This window comes from Lissotriton vulgaris, chromosome 10 (assembly GCF_964263255.1).
Source record: "Lissotriton vulgaris chromosome 10, aLisVul1.2, whole genome shotgun sequence".
NCBI lineage: Eukaryota > Metazoa > Chordata > Amphibia > Caudata > Salamandridae > Lissotriton > Lissotriton vulgaris.
In genome coordinates, this window is record NC_141698.1 from 1,000,314,460 (window position 1) to 1,000,336,848 (window position 22,389).

Here is a 22,389-nt window from a genome sequence, read left to right on the forward strand (position 1 = left end):
CTCTTTTCTTCACTCCGATGCTGCACCAAAGCTCCTCAGATGCCCCGCAGCATTGGAGAGGCACAGCGGGGTGGCTACCCTCACACCTCCAGCCCTTGATGACCTGTTAAGAGGTGCTCGAAGGTGACAGAGGGAGGGGCTGCCGGGTCAGGAGCAGCGACATCTATTCACATGCAAACAGCCCTGAATGTGTCATGTCTCTGATATTTAGAGGGGGCTCACACATTCCATTTCTACCCAGGGCCCCAAACATCCGAGACTCGGCCAGATTACACCCCTGATTACACCGAGGCAGCACGTGGTTCTCTTCACAGAGCTTAATTACTGTCACTAAATTGTAAGCAAAACTCGGTTCTTCAAACATGCAGTCTATAATGTAAGGAAATAAAGAAATGGCACAATCGCACCCACACTGATTTACAAAGTATGGAGGACAATCAGTTCAATCAGTTCTCTTAGAGTAGCTCCTGTAAGTGCTGTACATCACAGTGGGGGATGGCATTTTGGACAGAGAGCCTGTCTTCTCGTTGTCTTGTGCAGGAGAGTAGCCCAAGATGATACTAGAATACTGCATGCCCACCCCTGTGTTCCCTCTCCTGTGATGGCTCCTGCCCTCCCCTCTGTGATGGCACCTGTCCCCCCATGTGGTGGCTCCAGTCCACCCCCGCCTGTGATGGCTCCTGTCCCCCCCATGTGGTGGCTCCTGCCCTCCCCTCACTGATGGCACCTGTTCCCCCATGTGGTGGCTCCAGTCCACCCCACGCCTGGGATGGCTCCTGTCCCCCCATGTTGTGGCTCCAGTCCACCCCCACCTGTGGTGGCTCTTGTCCCCCCCTGTGGTGGATCCTGTCTCCTCCCTGGGTGGCTTCCGTCCCAGTCCTGAAACAGCCCCTGCAGCGAGGGTGAAGTTCTTGATGGGCCTCTTCTCAAAAGGGCTCAGCTCAAAATTAATATGGAAAGGTCGGCGAGTAAGTAAGTGAAGGGATGGCTGGATGAATTAGTGAAAGGGTGAATGGATGAATGAAAGATTGAATAAATGGCTAATGAGAGAGGATCGATGGATTGATGAGTGAGGGGAAGGATGGAGAGAAAATGTAAATAGCTGGATGTATGGGTGGAAGGGTAGCTGGATGATGGATGATGGGAAGAATGATGATGAGGAGAAGGATGGATGGATGGATGGATGGAGGGGGAGGATGGATGGATGGAGGGGAATGATGGATGGATGAGGGGAAGGATGGATGAAGTGGATGGATGGATCAGGAGATGGATGGATGGATGGATGAGGGGAAGGATAAATGGATGGGATGGATGGGTGAGGGGAAGGATGGATGATGGATGAAAGGATGGATGGATGAGGGGAAGAATGGATGGATGAGGGGAAGGATGGATGGATGAGGGGAAGGATGGATGGATGAGGGGATGGATGGATGAGGGGATGGATGGATGAGGGGATGGATGGATGGGTGAGGGGATGGATGGATGAGCGGATGGGTGGATGGATGAGGGGATGGATGGATGAGGGGAAGAATGGATGAGTGAGGGGATGGATGGATGAGGGGATGGGTGAGGCGATGGATGGATGGGTGAGGGGAAGAATGGATGAAAGGAAGGATGGATGAGGGGAAGGATGGATGGATGAGGGGAAGGATGGATGGATGAGGGGATGGATGGATGAGGGGAAGGATGGATGGGTGAGGGGATGGGTGAGGGGATGGATGGATGGATGGATGAGGGGATGGATGGATGAGGGGATGGATGGATGAGGGGATGGATGGATGAGGGGATGGATGGATGGATGGATGAGGGGATGGATAGAGGGGAAGAATGGATAGAGGGGAAGGATGGATGGATGGGTGGGTGAAAGGATGGATGGATGGATGGATTATGAGGGGAAGGATGGATGATGAGGGGATGGATGGATGGATGGATGGATGGACGATGAGGGGATGGATGATGAGGGGGTGGGTGAAAGGATGGATGATGAGGGGAAGGGTGGATGGATGGATGATGAGGGGAAGGGTGGATGGATGGATGATGAGGGGGTGCGTGAAAGGATGGATGGATGATTAGAGAATGGATGGATGATGAGTGGGTGGGTAAAAGGATGGATGGATGATGAGGGGAAGGATAGATGGATGGATGATGAGTGGGTGGGTAGAAGGATGGATGGATGATGAGGGAAAAGGATGGATGGATGATGAGGGAAAAGGATGGATGGATGATGAGGGGAAGGATGGATGATGAGGGGAAGGATGGATGATGAGGGGAAGGACGGATGGATGGATGGAGGATGGGTGGGTGAAAGGATGGATGGATGGAGAGTCGGTGGGTGAAAGGATGGATGGATGATGAGTGGGTGGGTGAAAGGATGGATGGATGATGAGTGGGTGGGTGAAAGGATGGATGGATGATGAGTGGGTGGGTGAAAGGATGGATGGATGAGTGGGTGGGTGAAAGGATGGATGGATGAGTGGGTGGGTGGATAGTGGGTGGGTGAAAGGATGGATCAGTGGATTGGATGGGGGTGGGTGAAAGGATGGACGAGTGGGTGGGTGGATGGTGGGTGGATGGTTGGGTGGATGATGGGTGGGTAGGTAGGTGGATGAGTGAAATGATGGATGGATTGATAAGTGCAAGGGTGAATGAATGGACGTATGAGTGAAAGGATGGATGAGTGAGTGAAAGGGAGGGTAGATGGACAAAAGGATGAATAGATGTGTGAAGGAGTGAAATGATAGATGGATGAGTGATAGGATCAATCGATGGATTCATGAGTGGATGAGTAGATGGATGGATGGGTGGGTGGATGGATGGATGGAAGGAAGGATGGCTAAGTGAAAGGGTCAATGGAGAGAGGAAGGGAGGATGGATGGATGACTAAAATAGTGGATGGGTGGAAGGATTAGTAAGTGAAAGGATGGCTGGATTGGTGAAAGGGTAAATGGCTGAATGGATGAGTGAATGGATGGATGGGATAAAGAGTGGATGGATAAGTGTACAGATGGATAGGGTGAAATGGTGGATGGATGGATGGATAATGGAGATGAGTGAAAGGATGGATGAGGGGATGGATGAAGGGATGGATGAGTGAAATGATAGATGGAAGGATAGTTGAAGGACAGGTTTGCAAACGGTTGAATATGTTTGGAAATGGCTGGGCTTACTTATATACTATTGCGCGACCTCTGATGTGTCTGTAAAACATACCTATTGTCCTGAAGTTTTGTCCTGAATTTTGACCTCCTGTCCTGAATTTGTGTCCTGAATTTTGACCCTTTGTCCTGAATTTTTACACTCACCGTCCTGAATTTGCACCAATGCCAGTTGGTCACCCTATCCATGGCGCGTTACCTGTCAGAAAACACGTGCTGGGAAGCATAGAACTGTGGGGCGGGGGGGGGCGTGGTTACAGGTTTACCTATCAACACGCTTCCTCAAAAAGGTTCTGGGGTCCCGGACCAGGAGAACACATTGGAGAGTTTGTAATATTTCATAGGCCCATGGAGAATACATTACGGAGAAAATAGGCATTTATTTGAAAACTGACAAGTATTATAATAGTAATGAGACTGCCTTATTATGTATAGGCTTCTGACTACTCAGAGTAAACAAAAATATATTTTTTACCGCTTTCAAAACAGCTTGAAAAATTATCCTCAATGGCATAGCCAACCATGTAACTATTTCAGAATATCTCAGAGTAAACTACTGATTGATTCATGGAACAGGATGCATTAAGATATCGCAGTAAAAGGGTAATTTCTCAGATACAATAATAAAGCAATTAGCCGGTAAAAGAGCAGCTGCTGAAAGCACAATCGCTGTGATGCCACAGGTGGCAACGAACTGATATTCTTCAGTTGAAGGGTCATTATGTTGTCTCGTTGGAATCCTAAACACCATCGATGTCATCACAGAAAGTCATATTACTCATCCCCGCTCTCATCGTCACTGTCGAATCACATTAGGAATCCAATACCCTGCACCCCAGAATGCACAAGGCATAAATAACCCCTTGCTGGACCAAGCAGACTCAGGACTGGCTTCTCACAGCCCCCGTCTGGTTGTGAAAAGAATGCCGATCCCCGAAATCCATGTTCGCAGTGACCAGACACATCCTACACCTTAGTCCTGTGCTCCCTGTGACCATTTCGGCTCACTGGCCTTCCTATTTTATTTACATTTTTAGGGTTCATATCTGCAGATACAATGGTGCTCGCATAGATTATTTGCTCTGAGGTCTGCAACACGGATATTTTGATTTTGTTGCTATTCGTCTGAATCAACACAATCCGTGTTACAAATTTATATTTATACAATTCCATAGTATAAGTGTGTAAACATTGCACAACAGAGTAAAAGTTAAATGACTTAAGTGAGACAGAGTATTTTTTGGAAGTAAATATTTTTATTGAGGTGTTAGGCATTACACTACATCTCTACGTCCTTAGCGGCCAAAATATTTGACACATATGACATGATATTTCGGCATTCAATCAAATCGGTAAGCAATACAGCCAAACCATTTGAATAAGCAAACAAGAAATTCATAAAGTTATTGAAACCTGACCCTGCAACTGATTACCCCAGTGGGAGAGCAGTAGTTATGGGGAAGGGGTGTGTGCCTTACAGGTGTAAATTGCTAAACTGGTGGCTATCCACCAGCATCTAGTGCTCGAATAACCAGTCTCACAATGCAGAGATGTGTCATCCTGCTCAATCAAATAGACCCAGAGTCCTCCAACAGGGAGGAAGCGGAGCGTTTAGAAGGCCTGTGCACATCATTTTATACTCTGACTTCTATTTTGCCTCGAATCATCAGCAGGTACCATTCATTTTCCTAGTCAGTTGTTCTATGGCGAGGATGAGCCGCAGTCTGGGAAAATATCTGAGTTAAGGGGTGGTGGGGGTCTGCCTTCTTCTAATTATGTGCAATAGTACATTTGGGTGCTCCCAGGTATTGCAGTACCATATGCCATTCAGTTCCTATCAATTCTTTAAGTTTGCTAGGCTTCAAATCCAGGAGCATTAACTAAAATAAATGAAGAGTAAAAGGAAATCGATATCCCAGGATAGCTAGTAGCGTGCCAGCCACCCCATTCTAAAGGGGGCAGGTTTGACTTCTGAAGGACTGGGGGCCAAGCGCACCCAAAAAAGATGTAACCTTGGACGGCATCTTAGCTGGGTTTCTCCAGCTTTGAGCTTTTGAGTGCTAAGTTCAAGAATACCCCATATCTTAATAATAAAAAAAATCAATGCTGTGGCGTGCTGAAATAGTTTCCAAGTCCAATGCATCAGTCATCCTCACCAAACTCTTGCTCTATCACCTGCTGGAAACAAAGAGAGCCTAAAGGCAGATCCTCAAATAAACTTGACTGGGATGCGTCAGCAGCATCTATCCCACCTCAGTTCATCACTAGTTAGCCTAGGAGGGTGCCTCGGTCCCAGTCTACCAAGTTCAAATGACTTATATTAGAATTTGGGCTCAACTGTTTTCTATTGGCATTTTTTCACTCCATCTGTACAAATTCATAACACTTAATCCCCAAAACCAATTGGTGTCATTTTAAGTCATTTCATTTTACTTGCAATACTAAACTGACTTGGGAATTCTAGCTCACTTGGGTCTTGAATTTAATAATTCAATAATGTTTGTGGTGCTGTTTTTCTCTAAGGAAAGGCTGCCTGCTTGTACCAAGCTTCCTAGAAGAAGCCCATGATTCCTCACAGAAACGTTATCTAAAAACGTTAGGCACAAGATTGTTTAACTCTGTGGGGGCTCATCCACTACTTACATCAAGACTGATGCCACTCTTCATCCTAGTTATAAATGTATTTTGCTACACAGCATATTGTGCCAAGATTAGTGTAATTTTGATCCCCAATTTTGCCTATCGTACAGAGCAAAAGTTATAATGAGACCTAAACTGGAAAACAATACTTATTGATCCACTTAATATGCACTCCCTTGACCTGTATGCACGAAATGTGTAATAAAGAATTTGAGCTAAACACAAGCAGCTGAAACCCCCCAAAAAGTTCCGGATTCGCCTACAAGACTGCACACGCGATAGTAGCTAAACAATCAGAGAAAGGGAGGAGCGATTCACCTCTAAGAGTCCTTCTGCTCATGAACCCTACACATTTGCAACTCTAAACTACCAAGGGGAGCACTGCCAATTTCACATTTTTTATTTTACATCTTGTCTGAAACACTTTCAAGTAGCAGAGATGAGACTTTAGGGGAGAGATTTGTACACAAGACCTGGTTCCTCCCATCCGATTACAGGTGTCAGAATGGAGAAACTGAAGTCTTTCTCAGCAAAAACAAACGTGAAACTTCATTTGGCCATTCATTAGTCTGTAAAGAGGCAACAATTCATGGTGTGTGCAATGCGTCCATTGCCAATTTCGCGTGTTATCTGAAGGCTACTCCAGCTGCCTTGATTTAGCCAGTATTCAGATTGCTTTCAAAATGAAACTATTTGATTTTGAACGACTAGGGTTTTTGTTCGATGAAACAGGGAGTACCATATGTGGTGACGGTTTCTAGGGTCCTGACCTGTTGCAACAAAGTGTTTTTTCCACCTGCACACACAGTCAGAGAAGTTACAGAATGGCCTTTGATTGCTATTTCTAACATTAACTTAGATAAGTTAAGCAGACTGAAAGTCTTATTGTTTCAGAAGGGCGTTGCACTTACATCTGTTAGAGAAACGTTTAGTCTCCAAGTTGCAACGTCTTCTTCCGGAGTGAAATTGCTACTGCATTCAAGCCTCTCTCACCATTTTGGTGAACTTGTGCACCATTCATACAGCTGGAGTGGTCCACTTTTTTAATGCAATTCCGTCTGGCTTTGTAATCACATTCCAGAATGAATTTGGAGTGATTCTGTCCTTTATACACTGTTTGGTTTCCAGCATATTTGAAGACATACTACTAGAGTTATTCCTGATTATTGGGATTTTGATCCTATTTTGGTGCTCCACAATGGATGTTCCACCCTGAGGCCAGATGATGGAACTACCACCCATTCTGCTGTGTCATGAACGTATGATACAGTTCTTTGGGGTGTCTTTACTTAAGGAATTGAATGACAGCTGGTCTTTGTCATTTCGACATATATGGTTACACTACGTATAACCTGTGTTGCGCTATCTGCTGTGCACTTTCGAGTGTGAGCTGGATATATGACTTGCTATGCAACTCGTTCAATGGAACTACACGTGTGTCTCTCAGGACTCATCTTCAGGGTTGCCCTATGAGACTGCCATTCATACGAGATGACCATTATGAGCCGCACCTGGATTCTTGGATTTGTCTCCTCCTCTGTGGTTACACTGCTGGTAGGCACACCCTCAGTGGCTGCTGATTGGGCTGGATACAACCATGTTTGTTCTTTCGAACTTGCATTAGTGGCTACTGTGGAAGCATCGGCTGTGGCAAGAGGGTCCTTCCTGGGTCCCATTGACTCTCCAAACATGGAAATCATTTTGGAAGCCTCCTTAATTTTAATTTGCCCCTTGTTTTTATTTCAAATTGATTTTTAGAAATTTTTAACACTTGCATGTTTTTAATTGGCATTTTTATTTTTATTCATTCGCTTTTATTATTAAAGTGCATTGTATATTCATTATATAACCGTTAGGACTATATATATTAAGTTTGATTCTTTACACTAGCTTTTAAGTTTAGCAAGAATCTCCTTCGGCCAAGGAGTTAGTGTTGTAAGGTTCAACATAGCCTGCGCACAAAGTCTCCATTTTAAACCACATGTTTAAACTTGACATCTGTAACTGACAATGGATTTCTACATGCTTTGTACATACATGATGCATACTCAGGAATGATTTTGCATGCAGTACATTTATTAGTAATCATATTATCAAGTTGTCCATTATACTCCATCTAAGGCTAGGAACATTGAACGCAATGCCTTGCATTTGATTATCCGGTTGGAAACAGCTCTGAGTCGCAAGACAAACAATCACCTCAGCACTGCACCTCTGACACAGTGCAATTGGAACAGTGTTTTTAAATATGTAAAGCATCTCTGAGCCAAATTCATCAGAGGATCACTTTCTGAGGACTATCATGGAATGCTGTGCCTGTGACCGAGATGTAGCCTTGCGGACTCTAATCTCAATCCTGCAAAGGAAGGTAGCCTGCTCTACACCAGATTGGCTTCCCAATGCATCATACACAGGTATAGGGGTTTGGCTTTCCCAGGGGATCTAGCAGAAGGTACTCCCACTGTGCTCCCGATAGAATAGGTAGTATTAGGTAGGAGTAAAAGCATATACATACAAACATTGATACATTGTGATACCTTGATTGCAATTCAGAGTCCAGACAGTAACATTGCGAAGAATGCTGGCTGTATTAAGTAATGCCACCTAGTCAAGCACAAATGTCTAGTTCAAAGACAGATCTACAATGTTATCGCACCTGAGCTGCACCTGGGGGTAGGAGCGACTGAGTTTATATTAAATGTTCATGATAGGACAGCATATTGGGTACAGGATGTTTGCTGTACTAGATCCTTGTTGCTGTATAACTAATAATATATATATATATATATATATATATATATATATATATATATATATATATATATATATATGTATATATATATATATATATATACACACACACACACACACACACACAAATATAATCAAATATTCATATTACCGTCATAATGGTTGAAGTGTTTATCATCTTCCCCATTGTTGTAATGCTGGTCACAATGCTAGGTTTCATCCTGCTAAGAATTGCAGCTCATGTTTTTTTTTTACACAAGAATACAATTGCTTCAATAAATGTTTGTCAAGTCAATTTGTACCTTTCATTTGTCTGCCTTGGGCATGCCTAGATAACAACAAAAGGGTAAGATCTGTTTCCATGATTTCCTTAGGGAATTAGAATGGCCATGTTCCGAAGATGCAGATACCATCTGGTACCCTGGTGCGGTTAGGGGTTCAGATGGGACACTGTGAACTAGCTAGGAATTAGGCCAACATACTCTGATGATATGGATGGACTCATTCCCCATATTCTGGCGGTTATGTTGTCCAGGTACACAGTCTTACTTTATTGATTGGAACCGTAATAACCACTGCACCACGGAATGTACTGGTCACAACCGTGGGCAATACTTTCAGAGAGCAAGGTCTGGCCTTACACAGACCCCAAGTTAAGTGTGAAATGTTACTGAGCCCACAGCCCAATTTGGAAGTGATCAGTAAGCTCTGGATCAGGCCCTTCCCTCTCCATATTGTAAGAGTCCAGCAGATATGTTAACTAGCCATGCCTAGTGTGCTCTAGGTTAAGAGCCTGCGCACTGCACCCCAAAATCTAAAGAACAAGCCTTTGAATATATCCAGTAATCTCTGCCTGCAGGCTCTTGACCGTGGCCAGGCATTACAAGTAATATCGCTCTAAAAAAGAGCACACTAAACACATCCTTCAACCATGCCAAGTGAGCTCCAGCCCAAAGCCAAACCGCACTGTAAGTATACTGTGGCTACACCCTTTATTTTCTAGGCACAACGCTTGACTTTTGGCCAAACCATGCATTGAGTCACACAGCTCTGTTTATCAGCTTTGTTGAAGGGTAACATTGATAATATCACTTGGTACATAACCTATGAGAACATAAACTGGGGAGTGGGGAAATTATGATTTTGTTGCTCTCCATAACTGGCATAATTCAGTAGTTTGTACAGTTTATATTATAACCATGACATTCTGAAACTAAGCTGAGTTTCTATGCTTTATTAAGAAAAACAGTACCTTCTCTTCTGTATAAATAATCTTACATTCACTTTGACAAAGTTAGTATTCATTTTTATTTTGTTTTTACTTTTGCACATGGGAGTGTGCAGCAGGATTTAAATGCAGTGCTTGGTGCCTCTGAAGATGCAATGAGTCTATCCGCATCCCCTGAAAACACATTGTGCATAGCCTTAGCTATGTGCAGTTTGCTCTGGGCATGGTATGTGGAAGCAGAAGGATCAGAATAAGGCTCTCCTTTTCACATTAGCATGGAGTGTTCAATAAGAGAAGATTACAAGCAAAGCAAAAGCTTCACTCTGTCAAATGAGAGATTTAGGAAAGCAGGAGGTTTAGAAGGAGGGAAGCAATCTTCCCTCCACTTAGCCGGTCATTATAGCCAAACGTGTATATGTAAGACAACCCGTTGTGTTTGAGACTGAAATGCATCTGCATCAATATCCACCTTTGTAATCTTGGACAGTGTAGAAGGGGAAGACACAGATTTAAATGTGTCCGTGTACAAGGTTCTGGTAAAGGCTAGTCTACCGTAGGAGTCAGAACAAACTAAAAAATAGTGCCCTTAATTTGGTACTAGTTCATTAAGAAACGAGTTAATTACAGATACCAAAACAGTACTAAAACACAATACTATTTAGGACGGCTAAGGATGTGGTACCAAATTGTTCTAAGCCTCTGTTTAGACACTGCTAACTAAGAAGGGAAAAAGGACTTCAAAAGCAGGTTCCAGTACCATCTTTTTCTTTTACAACCTTATGCTCCACCCAGTTGTGTTGCACCTTCTAGACACTAGGAGAAATATAGCTCTTTTTTTCAGGATGTTTTCTTTGCCAGGATGCTTACTGCAACCACGTTTTCAGGTAATCTGATGATGAAATAGTAATGTGACCTTGGAAGACGACGGGTCAAATTCCTTGAGCTAATGGCAGAGGTGATTATTTTTCAAAATCATTGTTGTATTAGGCTCAAGCAACCTATCCCCAGGGTGACCAAATCCTGACTGGTGGTCTCCATCCATAAGATACTCACAAGTTTATATACCTGGTAGAGGGGCACAGATATAGGTGAGAGATAAAACTGTCTAATCAGTAATGACAGCTTGCTCACCCAGTGACCTCACCTGGAACCCAATCCATCTTACCTATAAGCTACAGCTTAGGTTATGAAATCCAGGTTCACACTTGCATCTGTGATAGACAACACTTTTAAGAAATCATCCATGAATTCCCGCACAGAGTAGGCAGAATGTTTGTTTTCTGAACCCAGCATACAGGTTTAATTGTAGTTAGCCATTGAGCACTGCTGGCCATATGCAAAGCAATGCATGAGGACTGCTTTGACTGGCATCAGTGGAGGTGGAGTCAAAGTATATTTTTATTGAAAAGGGCAGCTGAAGGACAAATGGCAGAGCCCATGTAATGAAGATGTCCTAGAGAAGGCAGGCCTGGTGTCGTGGCATAAAAGTGGAAAAAATATGAGTGGAGACTATGGGATTCGCAAAGGTGAGAGCAAGGCAGTGTTCTTTTAGTGAAGTTTTCTAGGCCTGCCTCATGCAATTCGCAACCAGCTGCAAAAGAAGGAAGAGTACCCGCAATAGAGTAAGTTAAAGGAGTTAAACTTTTGGGAGAAGTTAGCTTGTGTAGCCACAAGGAATATGTTCATTGGCAATGTGTGTTTATCACGTCAGGCTACGACGATGTAAGACTTCATACTTCAGAATTTAAAAAAACTTTAAGCTAGGATTGAAAAGTCAATGCTTGTACTTTATTTGTCCTAATTTACTAATATAGTCACATGTAGGCCTGCATGTTGTAACGTACTATGTAAAACTACCCCGTTCTGGTCCTAGGATTACCCATTTCAAAACTCTAGCAAAAAAAAAAATATATCAACAAATGTAAATATATTCAGCTTTGAATAAATACCTTAGCCATGCCCACTGAGCTAACATTCAGCTCTGAGATTCCTTGGTTCGTCTTGTCTCCACGTTCCCACATTCCAAAATCCTATCACAAAGAAATACATTTTTTATCAAAGAAATACAGCAGGAAAATAGATTCACTAGCAATTTCTGGGTAAATTCGGAAAGACAATCTCAGCAGTGTATTTCTTTAAAACATACGTTTGAATTTATCTTACCAGTAAATTATATCTTCTACCCTTTACAAATCTCCCTGTTCACCAAAACACCAGCACCAGCAATTTAATTCAATAGAAGTGGCTTACCATGAGTGATACCTTCTCTGTGGTAATCCTCGAATGAAGATAAAAGGTGGCAGAAATTGGGTGGCGGCTCGATCAATCAAATCTTGGCCTCAGAGAAGAGAACTCCCAAAATATAATTAAGCCCTAACAGATGCTAATAGATATGTGCATGTTCACTTTACAGCACCATCAGTACGAACAAGAGACACTGGTAGATTACCAACAGTTATGTTATGTTATGTTATGTTATTTATTCTTTTGTATAGCGCTACGGTTACTCAAAAAGGGTGTCCTGGCGCTTTAGGTAAGGAGAACTGATTCGCAATAACATAACATGAAAAAAAGAGTACAGAACAAACAGGTAGAAAAGGGGCTGCAGGGAGGTCTACTGAGTGAACAGTTCCGGGGTTTTACAGAAAGTCACTCAAGCTAAGACCACTAAAGAGAGCGAGAGGCATTACAGGGGTGGGGTGACCAAAGCTGTACCCTGCATAGCTGATTTGTGGTCCTCATCGCCAGTGAAGTAGTTAGACATGCAGTAAGGTAAGAAAGAAGTTTAATGAAGAAACGCAGAGTCTCTCCAAGCTCATTCTCTGTCATCAGCCTTCACAGAAGTCCTCACATCAAGATTCAAACCATCATCCTACAGGAGCGGAATATACCATGTCTTTCTACATGTGAAAATTTGGGGTGCTAAGTGATGATTCTTTAATCGAGAACCAACTCATTAGAGTCACTGACAATAAACGAATGCAAAAAAAACTATTAGCTCTTTTTAGGTCTCACCTACACAGCGTGCATGCGCTGCATAGGCAAAAAGACCTTTTGAAATTGCTTTGGCTTTTCAGCCAAGAACGTGCACTGGCAACGCGTGCACGTGTGGTGATTCACTTGCGGGAGCGCGCAGCGCCATATGGTAGCAAGTGTCGCTCCTGGCGCTGCTCGCAAGTGAAACGCTTTCCCTCGTCCCCTCCTCTGCCCCTCCCCTGCTGCCTCCTTTTAGCGCGAGGAACGCGCTTGTTTTCAGTGGAGGCGCACATTTCCGCACAACCAAAGTTTTTTAAAGAATATTTTTCATAAGCACACTACAATGTTGACAGTTCTGGATATTTAGTAAAGCAAGTTCATGCCCTCTTATACATTTACAATGATATGCAACATATATGCAAATTGTCTGATGAGCATTTGTCCTGTATTTTATAACCACAGTACACAAATAATAAACCAGTTAACAGCTTAAAAACAGCAAGTCCTCAACTAAATAATACAGCAATTTACTTCACATATCAAATGTAGTAGAACATGGACAATTTTACGTACAGTAAAGCATATAAAAGAGGTCATAGGAATCTACCATGAGAGTTCAGCATCTAAAGGCGTTACTTTCAATGCTTCCAACATTACGTTCCAATTATGCTAAAATCTCCGTAACGCCTGCACGTTCTTCTCTCTGGAAAAGCGCACACTCCGTTTCCAGGCTTTTAATAGAAACCGAGAGCCATTTCGTAACTATAGAAGGGCTGGTGTTTTCCCAATGTATACTTATATTGCGCTTCGCTAGTAACAGTGCTAGCTCTCTAAACTTTTCTGGTGCTCTAATATTCTCAAGGCACGAATTCAGAACTAACACACAGGCCTCCAGTGTACTGGCACCATGCATCCTGAAGATATGGATAAAGCATTGGTAATTTCTTTCCAATACAGTAAAAGTCTGTTACAGGATAGAATTATGTGAACAAAATCCGCTCCTTTCTAGACGCAACATTGACAATCTGAGGAGGTTCCAAGATAAATTCTACAAATTCTATTAGGTGTAAAATAATCTCTATTCAGATTATTCTTGAATGTATTTAAATTGTGCAATGTGTATTATTTTGTTCAGGTATATGGTTGTCGTCTTCCACTTTGATGTATTGAAGGGCCTTGCTATGTCTGCTTACCATTGTGTATGGAGTTTATCTCGTAATAAATCTTAGTGTTGAAACTGTGCTCCATATAGTTTAACCTCCCTGTTAGACCTGTCAGCCTTAGGATGGTCTCCCCTCAAAGTTTTTGCCTTACTCCTCCATTTTTGGTGATCTTGTTTTTGTTGGCCTTAGGACTCTGTGCACCTTACTACTGCTAACCAGTGCTAATGTGCTGGGGATCTCTCCTCTAAACATGGTCAAATGGTTTTACACCTGATTGGCACATTTAATTTGACTTGTAAGTCCCTAGAAACGTGGTACTACTTGTACCCAGGGCATGTGAATAAAATGCTACTAGTGGACCTGCATCACTATTCATGCCACCCAATTAAGTAGCCTCTCAAACAGCCTGTGTATCCTGTTTTAAAATAACATTTCAAACCTATAGCCTCCCTTTTTAGGTCGAGCCTAGCAGCGAGGCATGGTGTAGTTCCTCTCTGGGCTTTGGCCAAGCAAATCACTTGTAATTGGCTCCTTGTAGTGCCCCTCGTAAAACCGTCATGCTCTATGGTCCCTTTGTTGTCTATGTCCCACCTTTTGGCTATTTGTGTTCGCCCTGGCGACTCACCCAGTTACATGGATCAGTTCACTTTTGACCACCTATGCATGTTTGGCGTACTACTTTTTGTTTTGCTTCAGATTCCTAATTCACTTACCACCAGTTGCTCCCTTTCATGCTTTTCTCGCCCCCCTCTACCCCCACAGCCAGTGTGCTGGCTCAGGGCTGCCACATGCCTGCTTCTCACCCAAGCAATTTTAGGGACTTTAATTGCAGTCCAGTATGCAATGGCTGCCCAGTCCCTTTTCGCTTTCCCGATGCGGTTTACACACCCATGCTGTCTCTCGCTGCTACTTCCCCCATCCTCCCGTGTCCACCACTTCTCCCCTCCCTATTCATTGCTTGTTTTGTTTGCTGCTAATTGTCTCCAGAACAGTTTCTGTGCACGTTTCCCTTCCTTGTGTATATATGCCACTAGGCTGATTTAGGCAGATGACCCGATTTTGGTAAGTAAAACCGGCTTTGTTGTGGCCCTGAATATACCACTTTCCTGTTGTAAAACTTAGGCAAGTATGTTTATGTAAGTTTCCTGCTGAAGGGCGCACTCCCTGTAAAAGTTAAAGTGCCCTATGCAGAAATCTTTGTTAAATATACCACTTTCCTGTTGTAAGACACTGGCATGTATGTTTATGTAAGTTTCCTGCTGAAGGGCGCACTCCCTGTAAAAGTTAAAGTGCCGAAGCAGAAGCCTTTGTGAAATTTGCAACTCACGTGGGCCTGCTCCAGTAAAGTCTTTCAGGGCATGGAGACAATATGCTGACAGCAGAGCTCTCAAGTGGTTAATGTCCTGAAAGCAGAGCTCTGTGTATGAGCTGATGTTTAAATATGTTTAGTCCCTATTTATTATGATCGTTGAGAGTAAACCCTGGTACAGTCGTAACTGTATCCCCTCGGCATACACAGGCTGCCTGGCGGATGGAGGTGGCATTGGCGTGAGAGTCCAGGCAAAGGGCAGGTGCAGTCACTTTCTAATTAGCCAAGCCAAAGATCAAAGTGAAAATACAGAAGGGCACCATTAAATAAGACAACCTGCCAACTCTTTCTTCTGGGCTGCTAAGGGCTTCATGTCATGCGTTACTCCTGACCCAATCTTTTTTTTATTTTTTTTTTATTACCCATCATTTTGTAATGAATGGATTGTAGTTGCAAGCCTTCCTGTGTAATTCTGGGAATACAAATACCAGAATGCAAAGCGGGGTTTGGTGAAAGTCAGTCCTAGTTGGTGTTGTCACACATATTATGGGTCACTTATTGCCTTTTCATCTCATCTCTTTCACCAGACACTTTTCTTGTCCCACAAACTCTCTCTCTTCCTTTTTGTTTTCCTCTACCTTTCTCTCTTCCTCTGTATTCCCCTTCCCGTTAATTGACTCTGTTTCTCTCTCACTGGATTTTCTCCCACCAGTTTGTGTGTCACTTTTTCCCCATATGACCACTTGTGTTTCCAATATGCCCACTGTCATGATGAGAGTGGCCAGGCCGTCTGTTTTCTTATTCTGGGACTTGTTTTTCATTTTTCGCATTATTACTGTGGCCTGCAAGTCCCAGCATGCACTGTTGGCGAAATACCCGGATTCCTGAATCTCCGTATCTTGGCTTAGATGCGTTGTACACCTGCCTCTCTCATTCTTTATAAAGTGTGTGATCGAACCACAAACCTCCCTTCTCGCTTACAGCTTTCTCTCCACCATATCTCTGACTCTATCGGCCCTACTTTTATTGGTCGCTGTGCAGCTCGCTCCAAAGCTTCTCTTCCCCTAGCTTCAAGCTTTCTTCCCCAGTCGGCTGTTTTCTCCCTCTAGTTATCCTGTTGCCTCTTCCATATTTCTCTTGCTCCCATTTCTCCCTCTAACTTCCCTTCCCTCCCTCTCTCCTTCTGTCCCACCACTTGTTTCCATAACTTTTAAAAGTCTCTTTTCTGTTCTCCCACCCTCTCCCTCCAACACATCTCCTTTCTCTCTCTTTCTCTCTTTTTTCGAGTTTGCCCACCTGCCTCTCTCCATTATAGACTTCTCCCACTTCCCTCCCCAGCATTCTGTCACACCGCTCCCAATAACCTCTCTGCAGTGGTGTCATGCAAAAGGATGGGTTACCTGAAGAGTGTGGCGAGGGCCCCCGGGACTCATGAATCTTGGAGATCTATTAGACCCTAGGCTAAACTGTCTTAGGGACAGAAGGTTGTCCACCCCTTGGCCCCCCCTGTGTCGGTGTTGTAGGCACCTGTGTTACACCACTGCGACCAGTTTACTCTCACCTTTTGGTCTCCTCAAACTCATCCCTCTCACTGTCCCACCTTTTTCACCCACCTCGGTCTCTCAGACCTGCCACTCCCATAACTATTTCCAGAGGCAAGTATTTATTCCTGAATCACACTACCTGACCCAGTGTGTAGTAATTGTATAGCTTTTCAATCCCTGGTGGCACAACACCCAGGATAATGTGCTGCATGGCCAAACACTTATAAGGTCCCAAAGGCGAGACCTATTGGCTATGCCAAACCTTGTTTCAATTTGAAAGAGGGCATTGACTTGCAAAGGGATTAGAATACACGGCGGATTGAATCAAGGAAATATACCTAACAAAGGTAAAAGTGAATGATACTACTGACCTTAAAAAAATGAAGAACTGTATAAACTTAAAGGTTTGCAATCAACTAAAGTGAGATCACAAATGAAAAGGTTCAAAAAAACATATGCTTCAAAGGTGGAAACAACAGCCACCTTAGCTAATGGTCCTAATTGCCCTGCATGCACTAGCCATGAAAGGAAATGGGATAAAAGAGGGCACTATGTCGGAACTTGTAGGGAGGGCAGAACTGAAGTGAGTCATTGTTAATGGTGAGAGTGAAAAGAGTACTAGTTACCACATGTGTGAATTTAGTCCTGATAGGGAAGCTGTTACCATCTTTGTAGACTTGTGTTCACCTCTAATCTGATAGATAACAAATTAAGTCAAGAAAAAATAGGTAGAAAGGGTTATGTTCTGTAGCTAGTTGAAGTTAGACCGGGGGCAGGGAGGGTTTGAGTGATTACAACAAGGATCCTGTTCCCATAGTAGGCATGGTTACTATCCATATTGCGTTAAAGGAACATTCCACCAAATAGAAGGTTTGCACAGCTAAAAAAGTCTCACATTTATTACTATGGAGGGGCCAGAAAGAACTAGGGATGAAGTTGGATCCTATTAATGTGGAGCAAGTCCTCGTGATGGTAATTTAATTTACTGACAAGTAGGTATGCAAAGAATTTCCAGAATTGTTTCTAAGAACATCGGGTTTCCTTACCAATTTCCAGCATAAATAAAACTTAGAACCAACGCTGTACCAGTTGTGCATATGTAGCAACCTACGCCTATTTTGATGAAGCAACCTTTGAAAGAGACACTTAATAAACGTATAGCCCACATGGTATTAAACAGCCTTCTGAGAGTTCAGAATGAATTGTCCCAATATTATAGCCTCAGAGGCTGGTGGCAAGGGTATGCCTGTTGCTTTAGAGTTGTTGATCTGTCATCGGACTACCATCAGGTCTAACTCCATTCAAACTTCAAATCTCTAATGTTATTCAGCAGAATGCCAGTTGGCTTTGCATCTGCAGCAGATGTATTTGGGAGAATTTTGAAGCACATTTGGGAATTTCAGAAATGTCCTGTGTTTTCAAGACAACATCCTGACCTATTGTTTGTACGAGGGTCACTATGACAATACACGGAGAAGGGTGTTAGCTACACTTAGAGAAGCAGATTTGATTATTAAGTAAGAAAAGAAAAGTGTCAGACTGGAGTGGGCTCAGTTGATTACCTGGGCAGCACTATCTCCAAAGATGGGATCAAATCAAAGGTCAATCTTGTTGAGGCATTGAAAGAAGCTCCAAAGCCATCTTCTAAAGAGGAACTCAGGTGTTTCCTTAGTTTGGGTGAGTCCAAGTCTACAAGTAATTTTGCTGACAAGTATTTCACCTTAGAATGCTTTTAAAAATACAGGAGCTCTGTTCAACTGGAATCAAGAATGCCAAGAAACCTTGAACAAAGTCAAATATGCAATAGCGTCAGCCCCCTCTCTAGGGAAATTTGAAGACAATCAGAAGACTATTTTAATCATGGACGCCAGCACCAAAGTAATAGGGATCGCCCTTTCCCAAATTGTAAATGGAAAAGAAAGAACTGTTGCTTTTGCTGCCAAACGGATTCTGAATGCAATTACTCCATCATGGAATTGCAGGCAATTCTAAACTTTACATTTTTCCTGTGGGTGTTACCTATCACTTTAAGGACAGACCAGAGACTTGTCATGTTTATTTTCACTACTAAGGGAGCATAACACACCACCCCTCACATAGTCAGATGGGTGTTAAGCTTAGAAGGGGACAACATTAAAATCAAGTATGTTCCAGAAGCAGGCAACATGGCCGTGGACTATCTGCCCCGCATACATTTGAAGGATAGGAAGTTGGATGATATGTGAGTTGAAGAAACAGTAAAATAAATCAGCATTCCTGGCTTTGAGAGGGAAAAGTGGGACTGGTGCAAGAGAAATCATGAAACCTTTACTCTTGTCAAGGAGAGAATATTGCATAACTAGCCAACTAAGCATAACGAGGTGTAGAAGCATGTTAGGAGGTCATCAAATTAGTTTGGGGACGTGAGGAATGATTTGAGTATAACAGTTGACAAGGTGATTAGAGGGGTTTTGTTGATACCATCTACAGAGCAGTGGCAAAGAATTGCAAATTTGTCCATGAAGGCTTTTGGACAGGAGCCTCACTAAAGGCAAAATGAGAGTGAAGTACTGGTTTCCAAAAATTGATTCTGTTCCTGAGGTTAAAGTGAGAAATTGCATGAGTTGTGCAATTAGTGACAAAAATAAATCCACTAGGAAGGTTCCATTATCGCTAGTAGAGGTTCAGAAAAAGCTGTAGGACAAGTTAGGATTAAATATAGTAGGCCCCTAAATTAGTACAACATGGCTGGTAAATACGTTTCACTATTTGACTGCCACTCTTATTGGATAGTGACCAATGTAATAAACTACATCACTGCCTGTGTCTTGATTAACTTCCTAATGGACACATTATAGGCGGAGGGTATACCAAGTGCGCTCATTACTGATAATGGGGTAAAATTCACCTTTGCAAAAATTAAGAATTTCCTGACAAAAAAATCCATAAAACATTTGAGCATGGTGTTGTATTTCCCCAAGACGAATAGGACGGTTGAGAGACTGAATAATATGATTAACGAATGCATCCAACAAGCTTGTGTGCCTGGAAATAAGGTGGAGCAAACCAAAACATGTTATGGTCATGTCACACTGCCCATAATTTAGTTACAGGAATTTCTCCCTTCATGTCCCTCAGAGGGAGTAATCCAGGTACAAAGTCATCTCCAAACAGGTTGAATGGTAGGGAGCCTTTATGTGTTCAAAGAGAAAAAGGGTGTGTGTGATGTTGCATCAAAACAAGTATAAAAAGAGATATAATGTGAAACACGAGGTAAAAGATTATAGATGGATGGTTGCGGATATGGTGGTGCTTAAGAGACAAGATACATGTAAGAGAACTGAGAGTATATTATCAATACATATTAGAATAACTCAAGTCAAGTGTAATGTTATTACCATGGAGAATGGATGCAAATGGAGCACAGACAGAATTGCCGAATGCCCTACTGCTCTGGAAGTGAATTTCAAGCAGCCCAGTCGAGCAGAGCCTACAGATACCATCTTAGGAAAAGCTGCACGTGATGAAGCAAACAGACGTGTGCCTGCCTGGCAAAAAGACTAAATGATGAACAAGTACAATCTGTGGGAAAGAAGATACAATGTCATTTATTATCTTATAAGAAATTAATTTCTATTTCCCTATTAACACTCTCGCTTTTTATGACCACTCTAGTGCATTTTCCCAACTAGTAATTTATTATCTGCTTCTATATTCACCCTCTCCATGTTCATCACTTCATCTTCTCCCATAATTGGTATGGTGGAGCAGTTCTGTGAAGGCTGCAGATCGCGAGTGAGCATGGAAGGAGTCTGCGTTTCTTGAACTAACTTCTTTCTTACCATATTGTGAGTCACACTACTCCAACATGCGTTTTCGGCTTTGCATTAATCAGGTTTCTGTTTCGAAGAGTTTAACTTTATAGTTTAAATCTGTTTATTGGAAGAAACTGAGAATAAAACAGCGAGCCATAATAAACTCAGTACTGTCAATTGCAGTATAAAGCCTACTAATATACCTGGCTTAGCTTAAATACACTGAAGAAAATGTAATTTCAATTAGTAAACATTGTCCTATTTGAATTGTCGCATTTATCCACCGAAAGTAGAATGCACTCAAAAGAGGGCAAGAGAGAGCCGATACAAAAGCATGGAACAACTAAACTAATAATATAGCCAAGGAACTCTACAGTCCCTTCCTCCGCGAGTGCACCCCTAAACCAAAAATACCTTCACCTATTCCCTCCCAATGTCTACCAGTCAGTCTCAAGCAAATCACCAGGAGCTCAGAGTAACTGTACTGCCCAGTGTCGTTCAGATGGCTAACTAAGGTAGCCTCGGAAGACGCCACCCAAAAAAATGTTTCCCAACTTGAGCCACTCTTAAGAGGATAGGCCACAGAGACTTCCAGCTCTCCTGCTACTAACTCAGTAGTTGTCTTGTCCTTGCCTGCCAGGGTATGCAGGTTTAAATCAGGGAAGGACAGGAGCCAACTACTATTCAAATGGCCTTTTGTTTCCACCACTGCTCTCATAATTCTGTCTATCCAGTCTGTAGAGTGTAGGGTAACCATAACTGTCCCTTTCTTTGCCTCATTTGTGCTGTGCCGGATCTTACCACCTGTACTGTCAAGCTAGTCCCAGTCACTAGGAGCCCCACTGGAATGTCTATCACTAATTTGTGCAGCTATTCTGTTGGGATAGCTGGCAATACCCTTAAGTTTTAAAGAGTCCTTGGCTCAATTAGCCCTTCCATTGCAATATTTTTAAAGATTGCTAGGTTCACTTTAGAGGCATAATCCCTAGCCCCGTGGTTCCCAAACTGCGCCACGGCACCCTGGTGCGCAGGTATGCGTTGCCAGGGGCGCCGCGGCACGATGTGGGAAATTACAGTGGCAGCGCTAGACATTTAGAAATGACACCTGCATAATCGTTATAACTCCGCCACTTTAAGGAAACAGGAATATAAAGAAAGGGTAGTCTGATCTATAAGCAAAATGCAGAGTGGAGCTGCAGGGGCTCTTGGAAGGGGTGAAACAACAGCAAGGCCTCATTAACATGCAAATGGTCTTGAAAAGATCTGTGAAGTGCTGCGGCTGCTTGTGTGCCCAGGAGGTCTTATCCACAGGCTGCCACACACAACTGGGGAAGGGAACTGGAGGAGGGGACTGGGGGGCGGGGGGGGGGGGGGGGCTGAAGCCCTTTGAGTTCAGTGGGTGTTCCGCGCCTGAGTCTGAGGGCACAAAGAGAACAGGCATGGAGATAATGGATAGATGGCACGAAGGGAGCAGACATTGAGGAAAGGGGCAGTCTCAGGGCACGAAGGGAGAAGGCATGGAGTAAAGGTGCTGTCTCAGGGCACGAAGGGAGAAGGCATGGAGGGAAGGGGCAGTCTCAGGGCACGAAGGGAGAAGGCATAGAGAAAAGGGGCAGTCTCAGGGCACGAAGGGAGCAGGCATGTAGGAAAGGGGCAGTCTCAGGGCATGAAGGGAGCAGGCATGGAGGAAAGGGGCAGTCTCAGGGCATGAAGGGAGAAGGCATGGAGGAAAGGGGCAGTCTCAGGACATGAAGGGTGAAGGCATGGAGGGAAGGGGCAATCTCAGGGCACAAAGGCAGCAGGAAGGGGAGTCAGAAGGCACGTATGGA

At 43.4% G+C, this 22,389-nt stretch overlaps 1 protein-coding gene across 3 annotated transcripts in view; it reads right to left on the reverse strand.

Moving 5' to 3' along the window:
- Positions 1-22,389, reverse strand: part of PHKA1 (phosphorylase kinase regulatory subunit alpha 1) — a 1,293,387-nt gene that overhangs the window by 974,881 nt on the left and 296,117 nt on the right. For all 3 annotated transcript variants that reach the window (XM_086942009.1, XM_086942008.1, XM_086942010.1), the window contains exon 6: positions 11,724-11,804. In XM_086942009.1, the coding sequence (XP_086798135.1) occupies positions 11,724-11,804 (81 nt within the window). The remainder of the gene's footprint in view (positions 1-11,723; positions 11,805-22,389) is intronic.